This window comes from Labrus bergylta, chromosome 15, assembly GCF_963930695.1.
Source record: "Labrus bergylta chromosome 15, fLabBer1.1, whole genome shotgun sequence".
NCBI lineage: Eukaryota > Metazoa > Chordata > Actinopteri > Labriformes > Labridae > Labrus > Labrus bergylta.
In genome coordinates this window covers 17,177,758-17,189,781 of record NC_089209.1, presented here as the reverse complement: position 1 = coordinate 17,189,781, position 12,024 = coordinate 17,177,758, and the positions used below count along the sequence as shown (strand labels likewise).

The 12,024-nt window shown below is 43.3% G+C and overlaps 1 protein-coding gene across 5 annotated transcripts in view; it reads left to right on the top strand.

Moving 5' to 3' along the window:
- Positions 1-12,024, top strand: part of ino80 (INO80 complex ATPase subunit) — a 38,618-nt gene that overhangs the window by 21,386 nt on the left and 5,208 nt on the right. For 3 of the 5 annotated variants that reach the window (XM_065963911.1, XM_065963909.1, XM_065963910.1), the window contains exons 28-35: positions 4,196-4,323; positions 8,572-8,666; positions 9,150-9,222; positions 9,695-9,853; positions 10,023-10,125; positions 10,204-10,310; positions 10,780-10,935; positions 11,368-11,539. In XM_065963911.1, the coding sequence (XP_065819983.1) occupies positions 4,196-4,323; positions 8,572-8,666; positions 9,150-9,222; positions 9,695-9,853; positions 10,023-10,125; positions 10,204-10,310; positions 10,780-10,935; positions 11,368-11,539 (993 nt within the window). The remainder of the gene's footprint in view (positions 1-4,195; positions 4,324-8,571; positions 8,667-9,149; positions 9,223-9,694; positions 9,854-10,022; positions 10,126-10,203; positions 10,311-10,779; positions 10,936-11,367; positions 11,540-12,024) is intronic. The other 2 variants (XM_065963912.1, XM_029277073.2) reach the window with 1 other exon arrangement.

Here is a 12,024-nt window from a genome sequence, read left to right as displayed (position 1 = left end):
TCCTTTTCGATCCGATCTGGCCCGCTTCCCTCCCTGCTTAGGGAGGGTTCAGCTCTTGGCTTTGGCAGCAGTAGCAGTACCAGAGGGGAAGGGGGACAGGACAGGACAAAGATTGTAGCAGCGTATTAATGAAATTAGCGCAGTAGTTGGTTTGGGAGTATCAGACGCCAGGCACCAGGGCTGGGCCGGGGTTAATTAGCTGGCAGCAGGCCTCTAATTGGGTCAGGACCGTGTCAGGCCCCTGGCTCTGGCCCTACAGGGATTGGATTACACCGTCAGGGGACAGACAGTAAAGGGGTGGGGGGGGGGAAGGGGAGAGAAGGATGGAGAGGGTGCAGTAGATGTGGTAGAAAAGGGGGAGAGAGGAGGGACAGGAGTGTAGCCCTAATCTGCCAGCAGGAGGTACGGAGGAGGAGGAGGAGGTGGGGAGACCTTGCTGGCTGAATACCGCTGTTAGACTGGATTGGATTTAGGTGGGTGGGGGGCTGCTATGTAAGGGGGGGGCAGGGCAGGTGGCGAAGCTTGATATGTGTATCCATAGCAACGGCAGAGTGGTGTGACACCAAGTGGGATTTGCTTGTGTTTTGGGGTGTGGTCTCAACAGGATGCTTGTCCTTTTCAATCTAGAATTAGAAAGTTGTTTTGTCTTCATTTTGACGCATTTTTAAGTCAGATTTCCATCTTGACAAGACATTTTTTCGGGTCAAGTGCTCTGTTGTGTGTTAACTGTGTCTCTTTTTTTCCCCATCAGCTAAAAACAATTTATTTCCAGCACCATATGAGATAGATATAGACAAATCCATTCAAACCCGTCTAATCCCTCCATAATTCATGTTACACGCATGACACCCACTTTGTTCTCAATTATGACCCCTCTGTCCAACGTTTCACTGCCGCCACACTTAGATTATATATTGTAAGCCATAAGTGTAATGTTGGAATGGTGCAGACCACAAAAGCCTTCCCAAATCGTAATCATTCATTCTCTTGGCTTCGCTTTTTAGGGTATGGCAGTGATATTTAGAAAACAGAGATTTTCTGCATGGCGGCACTGAATGTTTTGAACTCGACCACCTCTCTCTCTAAGCCACACAGCGAGGCTTTAGGGAGTTTGGGTTGTTTCAGCGGTGGGATATTTTTTCAGCCAGTCCCGTCATTTCTGCTGGACATCTGTTTCCCTGCTTTCCTTTGATTATTTTGCACCTTTTTTCTTGTACCAGTCGTTCCTCTTTGGGCTGAATGCCTTTTGAATTTGAGATATGTTAGTGATCAGATGGTGCACTCAGCTGGTACGTAAAGATTAACTAGAGGAGATATCGCATGTCTAGTTAAGTATCAGTGTTGCTTTCTTAAGAAGCAGAGCAGCTCAGCTATGGACTGTCTCCTTTATAATCCTGCCATAAACAAGAGGATTAGCCCGGCTGACATGTCTCTTCATACAGAAATAATGGCATCCAACTGCTTAATATGGGATTTTCAGATTTACAGTATTTGCCCTTCAAGAATTAATTTAAATACATACAATATTTAGATCTCTTTGGCTACAAAAACCCTCAGATGTGGGCTTTAACCCATCTTAAAACGTGACATCAGAGTCTGGAGGCTTAAATATAATCTGCTAAACTGAAACAGATTGGTGGCAGGGGTTGAGCAACATTGCCTTTATATGTGCATTTGCATGTTTGCCAAACTGCGGTTTGCATCCAGTTAGCGCGATGGCACGCAGGCACCACTAGTGGTATGAACCATTGAATGCGCAGTGACCCTGCTTAGACTGGCACCTGCGGTAAGGAGGCGCTGTCTGATCTTTTAACCACTACACCACCACCGCCACCACTGAGCTAATACCACTAGCTGGAGCCACCATAGTCCCCTTAACTCTCTGTGTGGAATATTTCTTCAACCGCACATGACTAACTCTACTCTGCATGTCTCAGCCTCGCTTCCTTTTTACTCTTTAATTTGATTTTATCCGATTCGCTTGAATCCAAGTCCTTTTATAGGCCTCTTATACAACAAGTGTGTATCCCCAGGATTGTTGTGTTCTAGTCTTTTGGCATGCAACGATGCAGGCAACACAAATATTGAACAACTCATTTCCTACAGAAAATCCACAGTTAAATTAGACTTGCAGCAGGGCTTAATGATTCTGATTTGCTTTAAAGAGTTTTGTTGTCACAGGGTAACTCACGATACGATACACGATACACGATACATGGTACACTATATCACGATACAGGGATTATGGGATAATCGACACATTGCAAGGCAATGATATAGTCATACAAATGCCACTAAAAGGTTTGGTGCAGGATTAATATATTTTTCACTGCAATATTTGGCACCTGGGATTCACAATCCCTGTGAGACACAAGCCACAGTGACGATATATTACTGTATCGACGTTTGTTCCACCGTTATTCTTTATTATCCTCCTCTCTTCCAACCTCTTTTTCATTTTTTTTTTTTTATCCTTCCTTTTTCAATTGGCCTCTCTTTTTGTTTGTGGAGCCTCAAGAGTTTTGGCACAATTCATCTCAGCTCTTGTAGAACTAAAATGAAAATAAAACAAAAGTGAAAAGCATGTCTGCCCCTAATCTACCAGCTGTTTGGAGAAGCAAATGTTTGAAAATTAAAGCACGAATGCAACTTTGCATTCAAGCCTCCTCCTGTCAACACTTGACCAGTAGCTCCATGACTTGTGTGACCAACACTGAATGTGTGACAGGCTGACCCCACTCCACACTGACCTAAAGGTGAGCCCTCCAAAACCTCCCCAGAGTGTTTCCCCTGTTCATCTGTTCTATTAGTTCCTCTTTAACACCTCTACAGGGCCTGACCTTTTTGGGGTGGCTATGCTGGGGTCACGGGTCAGGGTTCAGCCTTAGTACACATTAGCATCGAATGCTTCTGGGTCCCAATTGGAAGAATCCAGTTTTGTGAATCCTGTTAGATTGTTGAGAATATTTTAGTACTTTTTTTTTTATTGTTTTGAAGATTACGTATCAGGGTTTTGAATAAGGTTATGTGGCAGACTTGTGGTTCAGAACCAGCTTTAGCTTGACATCTCTGACTTTGTGTTTGTGATGAATGGAACATGATTTAAACACGGTTGGTTACTTCTCAGTGACAAAGCAAGGAAATAAGACGTGGAAATATTTATATTCTCGTGTTTTCACTGTACAAAAGGTCTTGGGAACAAGTGTCTAACTCTTGCGAAAGACGGACCAAGCCTGACTCTCCCATAGGGACTCTCTTGGAACCCCTGTCCCCTGACCCTGGACCTGGCCTTAGGTTCTCCACGCTCAGGGTCACGACCCCTCGCTCAAACACCATAGTGTGCCTGTCAATGGGTCGATGGCTGCCATTGTGCTGGATGACGTTAATTCCTCATCAGCTGGCAGTGAGGGAACCACTGTGACAGCAGACCCAGGGTCAGATCACTCCCTTTTCTCTCCCCGTGGTCAATCATTCGAGGTTTAAAGAACACCCGATGTGGTTTTGGAAGACCAACTGCTGGGCCTATTTGTCCCTCTTTTTGCTGTTGTCTGTTATGTACTATACATCGCCCATTTCTCTCCATTTCTCATTCATTCTCGTCCCCTCTCTCTCCTTCTCTCTCTCTCTCTCTCTTTTTGTCTCTTTCTCGCTCTCTCTGCTCTCATTACCAGTCCGGTCAATAAAGGCACACGCTTTCTTTAAACAATCAGCAGATCAGGAACAGATTGATCTGCTGGATGATCCCCTCTGGTGAAAGGATCTTTATCCTAGAAAATCCAGTCTTACGGAGCTCTTGTATTGATTAGGGAAGAGTTCATAACATCTGAATTGATTAGGCTGCTTTGTTTTGTTCTGCCTTGGAGCAAATGTCCCAGGTGATGCGCTAGCAGTCGAAACATTTGAAACAAACACACAAAAAGGATGAGCTATGATTGCGGATTTCCTTTCCTTTTTTACCCTGACATAAATTAAAACACAAAAAAAAATAAAAAAGTAAACGCCAGGCCCTGAGAGGTGTTTTTAGCTGGTTATGGATCTTCAGCTAAAACAGAGGAACTTCCTTTATCCACAGGCATTGCCAAGATCAACACAAAATGAAAGTTACTCACAGTAGATTTAAACACGCTTGAAATTATGATGAATAACTATCCAGCTAGTCTAAAAGTTGTCGCCTGTTTTTCTTTCCCTCTTCCAGACAAGGAGAGCCTGATCACAGAGAGCGGCAAGCTCCACACCTTGGATATCCTGTTGAGTCGGCTGAAGAACCAGGGACACAGAGTCCTCATCTACTCCCAGATGACACGCATGATAGACCTGCTGGAGGTATAAACGCACACAGACACACACACACACACACACACACACACACACACACACACACACACACACACACACACACACACACACACACACACACAGCAGATTTGATTTAATTGGTAAACTAAAGCTTTTAGATTAAAAATTGTTTTTTTTAAAGCTATAACTGAAGAACCATTGAATAGGAGTATGGAACACAAGTAGAGACACATTACCAAAGACACCTGTACAAGCTACCAAGAATGATCGTGATCCCTGATAACACACCTTCAATTTGCACATGTATCTGTGTTGTTCCACTCCAGTTGTTTAACTGGTAGACTTATATGGTGAGGTATTGAGCTCCAGTCCCTTCCTGTTCCTCGTTTGTGAAATCATTAGACGGCTAATTAACAGGTCAGGCCTAATTAGTGAGGTCTCATCTGCAGGGGAGGCAGCCAGATGGGAGGGAGGACTGGCAAAGGGGGAGAGGGGAGTGGCCAGATCATTTGGATCGCAAAAGACAGAAATTCTTTCGAAAATTGGAGACAAAGCTAAAAGTAGACAGGCTGGAGCAAAAAGATGGGATCACATTAGGAAAGCTAACACAAAGCCAGAAAAAATGGAAACACCAGATAGATTTATGGTGGCTCTAATTTTCATCTACAGAGGATAAGTGCTCTGAAGTGATTTGATGGGCACAGATTCAACAATGATATGTCTTCATATCATTTCAATCATTCATAAATTAGGCCTTTTTATAACCATGCTTAAAGAACCAGAACATAAAAACTCAGTGACAGCAGCTTTGTCAGCTGAGTCTGTCTGGAAGTCAGAGTTTGAGTTATTTTTTTGAATCTGTTAATCCAAACTCTGCATTTGTGTTGACGGCCTCTGCGCAATGCTCTATTGTTGCCTCAATATATGTTGTCACTGTGGCGCAGAAAGCTTTTGGCATGATGTCATTGGGAATTCCCTCCCCATTCACACGGTGTGGCGCTGTTTCCACGACCCGATCTTTTGATGGCAGATGGACCCAGCCCAGGTGGGTTAAGGACCGTCTTCCTGTGCGTATGGAAAATAGTGGGAATGCCTCCGCAGTAGGAAAAACACTAGCGGTGGGTTTGCCTAAGATTGCTTAGACAATGCTGGAGAGTCGGTTTGTGTTAAAGTTTTTCCTCACTGACCGTCCCCACCTTCATTCATCCTTCCAAAGCTTTGGTTTCCAGACCTATTGCAGCAACATTTACAGCCCCCTTTTTTACAGTACAAGTGACCTCATACAGTGATGGGAGTCTGTGACAGCACATCCTCTTATAATGGCTTTAAGAGATCCAAGAATGAAATCATATATTCACCCAATCTGGCTTCAGTTTTCTTGGACTGTATTATCTTTCTCATTGGTTAGGGATAAAAAAAAAATTCTGCAGATGGAGTTGATTTCCTTAACATGCGACTATGACTAAGCGAGGGGTTGAAAGAGAGGCTGATGCTAATCTCTCTCATTAGCGTCATTGTTTTCGTCGCCGGTCGGCTGCCCGTTCTCCTGGTGACATCACTTCGCTGGGTGATGGATTGCAAAAATCCGGGTGGCCTGAAGAAAAATAACATGGTTGGCTTTCTCTGGCAGCAGCCGATAGTGGAGCAGGACCGCCAAGTCACTGCCCTCGATCTGAGTGGAGTGTCTGTGGCTGCTTAGAGGGCACTTTACTGTACGGTTAGTCTGCGGCTTAGATTACAGTAATGGCTGGAATGCCCACAGTGGAGTTTTATCAAAGAATACACATTTATATTATTATTAAATCTAAAATTGGATGCAGATCTTAACAGTTGACTGGGCTGGTGGATTTGAGTCTAATGAAAAAAATTCTATTGAGCAAATCAAGCAATGAACTTTAAAAACATTGTGGGGCTCATGATGGATGTGTTTCAAACATAAATTGGGCCTGTGTTACCCATAATGCAACTGGACAGCAAACAACTTTGTCCTGAGGTTTTAGCGTGTTAGCTAAAAGCAGCTAATGTAGCCTGGAACAACTAGCCATACGCAGAGATGGGAAGGAACTCCACATCTATTTTGTCATTGTCAAAGCTGCAGTCTCCAGAACTAAACTGACCTGACTCGAGTGACATCACTTAAGGCACTTTATCAAACATCACATATTTTCATCATGACTTACCCAAGGCTTTTTAGGACTACTTTTGATAACTTTTCCAGTCTCGGTTTTTCTACAATCCTTTGGTTTTGTTCAAAGTTTCAGAGTTGTTAAGTTAATAGTGCGCCATGTGTTACTTAAATTTTATGGTTCTTCGGTAAAGAACAGAGTGTGACTTTCGCACTCTCTGTTCCCAACCCGAGAAGGAAAATTGTTATATTTCAGATTGTTTTGTTTTTTTTACTTTTGGGATTCATTATTGTCCAGTAATTTGAGAACACGGCTGCCACTCCTTGCTTTTTCTGAGAGCTGGTTTCATGCTCATGCAAGTGCCAACTCTGAAGGTTAAAGGAACAGGTTCAATTTAAGCAACAGATGTAGTGATATTTGACAGAAAAGAGGATCTTTCACCATGCTTTTCAACAGATGTCTCTATTCCCACGCCTCTCTCTTCCCATACGTCATTCCAAGTTTGTATGTTCCATATCAGAAACACACAGATTCATGTGCACGATAAACTACTGACAGCTTGTTGAACCAAATCAACATTTCGTCCGATCACAGATTTATTTTTGGGCTTTTCGTGCCTTTTAATGCAGAGGGAGGACAGTGGATAGAGTCGGAAGCCAGGGAGAGAGTGCGGGGAACGGCATGCGGAAAGGGGCCACGGGTGGAAGCGAACCCGGGCCTACCGCTCGAGAGTCTCAACACATAGCCCTAACCATCGCGCCCCCCGATTACAGCTTTAATCTGAACCTTTACCTTGATTTATATTTGCAATGGAACACTTACCAAAATCACAAACAAAAATACAGCTTGTGATTTTCACTACCACAAGAAAATCTGAGAGAAAATTGCGAACTGATGAGTTCTAGATTTCAGTGTTGTACTAATCTGTCAGAAGTGCCCAGCAGAGATTTAATCACAGCAGATTGTAACCGATGGATCCCAAGACGGAGGGGCCTAAGATGATTTTGTGAAACTCTCCGATGAGGAAATAAAAGTTAAGACGCAGATGAGTTTTTAAGATTAGGAAGGCTGAGTAAGGCTCTCTGTAAGTGCAAATAATATCTGCAACATCCTGCTGGCACGCTATCAAAGCTCAATCCAACAGGGTCAGCAGCAGTTTGGCAAGCAGCGGGCTAATGGTCCCTAATGTAGTGTTCACTCGGAGCAGATGGGGCTGCTGGGAACGAAGCCAGGCTCTCAGAAAAAGAGGAGGGCAAGAGGCCCCAAGTGTCATGACAGGGGTTTGAGGTGGAGGGTCACAGAAAACATAGTGTGGAGTCATTGCCTTCATCGGCAATGATTGTGAGAGGTGAGTTGTGATGTGTGGCAGTGATTGTGACTGGTTGGTAGGTTGGGGTCAGGGGCACTGACATGTTTGAGCGAGGAGGTCGGACGTTAAAAAAAGGGGGGGGGGGGGCTTAAAGAGAGATCAACATGTCACTTCATCAGTGCCCCCTCCTAGCAGACCTAACACCCACACACAAACACACACACACACTTTTTGCAGAACAGCTAAGCAGACATTTGGGGGGATAGAATATCAAATTCTGCATTTCTGTGTCTCTCTGGGAACGGATTGAAGTTTCAACTCCAGAAATCGTGTTTAAGAAATGTGGGATTTTGATCTTCTGGACTGAAAAGTTGCTATCGGAAAGAAAATCTTACATCCAACATTTGTATTTCTCGACCCTTGGAAACTCAACAAGTAGAGCTGCAAAGCTTCTCTGCTCCTTAGAGAAAGACTTCATTATGACTGCATACTTTAGAATGTGCTAATCCAGAAAAAAAACGGTTTGAATTTAAGTTTGAATGACATGAGTTTAGGTTTGTTGGTTTTAAAATCAGTAGCAAAGGTGATCCAGGGAGATTTGGCCGCACAAATCCATTTATTTTAAAACCTTTTTCTTGACTTCAAAGCAGGACCGGGTCCGGTTCTTTTAGTTTAAGAAGCTTTAAAAGTAGGGCGCTTTAGTAAAAATGAATGATTTCCCTTTCCTCTAACCCCTTAACTTGAAGAAAAGTATAGCTCTGGGAAACAAAAAAAAAACAATGTGGGCTCAAAAAATGAAACAAAATGAAGTCTTCATTTTCTTCTATCCCATCTCTCAAGGAGTACATGGTTTATCGGAAGCACACCTACATGCGCCTGGATGGATCCTCCAAGATTTCTGAGCGCAGAGACATGGTGGCAGACTTCCAGAGCCGGTGGGTACAGATAGATACGATCTAAAGTGTGTGTGCGTGTGGGAAAGCCAAAACCTCTTCTTCCATAAATTACTGTAAATCTGTCTTTTCTTTCCCTATATTGCAGCAATAAAGAGAACAGTTTAATCTTACATGTGCAAGTCCAGAAATGTGCATGTGTGCGTGTAAATATATCTCCTCTGAGTTCACGTACTCTGGTTCACATTAGTAAGCAGCTCTGAGGCGCCAGTGTTACTCTGGTTCTTGTTGTAGCGGGCGTAGGTGAGAGAGTTTGTGGTTCATTGAAGCAACTCTATTTTGGGGAGCTCTACCATCGGTATCAAGTACATATTCTATTTCATATTCCTCTCTCCTCTTTGAGTGAAAGAGGCCGTAGAAAACTGTGTGGATCAAACTCAATGACTGCTGCCAGGCTGGACTCTTGAATTACATTTTAACTTAATTTTGTGTCAAGTTAAACACCCCCCATTTCCCCCCCCATAGGACGGATATCTTTGTCTTTCTGCTGAGTACGAGGGCTGGAGGGCTCGGCATTAACCTGACTGCTGCTGACACTGTGAGTCAACAATACACATACCGGAAAAATCTCCCAGGATGCAATATAAAAGCTTACTCAGCACAGATACTTACCTTAATATATTAAGAGCTGTGTCAGGGGAGTGTCTTAAGTGATCTCGGTTTCAGCCTTAATGACATATTCACATAAACTGCTTAATGGATGTGTCGGATGCACGTATCTGAATGATATCTTTTGTTTATTAACGTCACCAAACATAATGGCTCTCTGTAGCCTCGTTCACGTGGGGTTGAGCTTTTCTGACAATGACTTTTTAAATGAGTGTTAACATAAAACATCTGCCACGTTAGAGTGCAGCTCACATGGGATGACACATTCCGGTAATTTGTTTTGGAAACTTCAGAAAAAGGATGTGTTTGCATCACACAAATGGAACCATGTTATTAAATAAATTAACAATAAATCCGGGTTAAATACTTGACACCATGTTATTTTTGTTGCGTCCCTCTAGGTTATTTTCTATGACAGTGACTGGAACCCCACAGTGGACCAGCAGGCCATGGACAGAGCTCACAGGCTCGGGCAGACCAAGCAGGTCACTGTGTATCGGCTCATCTGTCAGGGAAGCATTGAGGAGAGGATCCTGCAGCGGGCCAAGGAGAAGAGCGAGGTCTGAAACACTGACACACATTCAAATGGTGCAGAAATGTGACAAAGAGTATCAATACATCAAGAGTTGAGCACTCTATTAAACAAATAAATAAGCACTTATACAGAAAGTATGAATTAATAACACGGCTGATTGATGCCTTCTTGCTTCACTGCTCTTGTGTCACTAGATCCAAAGGGTGGTCATCTCTGGAGGTAACTTCAAACCAGACACGCTCAAACCCAAAGAGGTGGTCGGCCTGTTGTTAGACGACGATGAACTGGAGAAGAAATGTGAGTGTTTGAGACAAACAATTACAGATGTATTACTTGATTTGATATCAGTAAGGGAGAAAGAAATGAAGAAATAAGTCATGTTTGGTCCTGCAGTACGTCAGAGGCAGGAGGAGAAGAGGCAGCAGGAGGAGAGCAGCAAGGTGAAAGAGCGCAAGAGAAAGCGGGAGAAGTACGCTGAGAAGGTACGGTATGGCTTTATACACCGGGGCATCAACCATCAGATGTTGCATGGACAGTCTCAATCTTTTTCCTGTTTATACATTTATCTCTACCATCATGACAGAGTGTCACGGGGGGGGGGATTCTCTCGGGAAAATTATTAAAGGGAGGCACATTTGATGAAATCCAACCTTTCGTTTGAGATACCTTGTCTTACATTAAAGTGGTGCTAGATGTGAGGTCAGGGGGTCACCAAGATCATTAGATATCATCCTCTGGGGATGCATACCAGATTTCATGGCAATCTGTCCCGTACTAGTTGAGTTATCTGAGTCTGGACTCGTGTTTGACAGACGGACAGGCCCGCACACTGAACACTTTGACACACATTATAGGCTTTCAGTTCTATGGGATCTATCTACAACAAAGACATCAGATGTATGAAACCTAACCTGTTCATGAATCATATCCTGCTCTTTTTTTTTTCTGTAGAAGAAGAACGAGGAGTCCGAGAACAAGAGGAAAAAAGAGGTGAACCTGGTCATCTCTCATGCACCGTCAGCTGACAACTCCAACCTGTCTGCAGATGGAGATGACTCCTTCATCAGTGTAGAGATGGACTCAGCCATGCCCAGTCCTTTTAGTGAGGTAAACAAAAACACACAAGACATATAAAGTCCTTTTGGGAAAGTGTAAGGAAGCTGAGACAGAAGGAAATTGTATACAATTGTTAATTATGTTACAGATGGTAATGGCTTCTGCATAAACTTGTCAAACTGTTTCCTCTCATATTTACTCCGTTCTGATAATTTAGTCCTCTTTTCATGTGATACTTTCATTTTTCATTTCATCCTTCCACCACTCCTGCTCTCCTCTCTTGATACCTTCCTCCCTTCTCGACTTCCTTTTATTCCTTATATTCGTTATCCTTCTTATATTTCATCCTTCCGCTCTCCTTGTTGCTTCTTGCATCTTTCCTCTTGTATTGCCCTTTGCTGTACTGGCCCGTTTCCCTTTGTTCCCCGTGGTGCTGACCCCTAGCCTGTGTGTGTTTCTGTGTGTGCTCCCATGCATGGTCAGATCTCACTGAGCAGCGAGCTGCAGCCCGGTTCGTTGCCCCCAGATGCCGATGCCGACGAGAGCAGCAGCGACATGCTGGTCATCGTGGACGATCCCGTGTCCTCCGCGCCACAGTCTCGAGCCACCAACTCCCCTTCCTCTGTGTCTGGATCCGTCTCTGACAACATGAATGGTAAGAGAGCAAGTTGAATCTATGACTGTGAGTTTTAAGTGAGCAGTCCAACTGTTCGCAAGAGCCTAATATTTGAATAATGAAGCTTCTCAGTACTCATTTATCTCATTGCCTTGTTGCTGTTTGAGAGCAACACACAGTAATTGTAGGTGGTAGATGAAATTAGATATATTCTCCATTGTTAAACTCTGCACAGAGCCCACTTTGGGAATAACTGAGTTACTGTGTTCTTATCCCTAATAACATGGATAATGACTTCACATTTTATGGCACATTTGTAAAACATGATTATTTTATAACATAATAAGATTTTAAATATGACGATTCCTGATAGATTTACGAACTAGTTCAAAAAACCTCCTCCTCATACCACTACAAAAATAAAACTCTGTATGCACATTTCAGTAAATGTACTTAAAAGCCAACATAGTGAAAAATAAACAAAAACCTGTAGTATTACATAACCTGAACAAAAAGAAAACCTG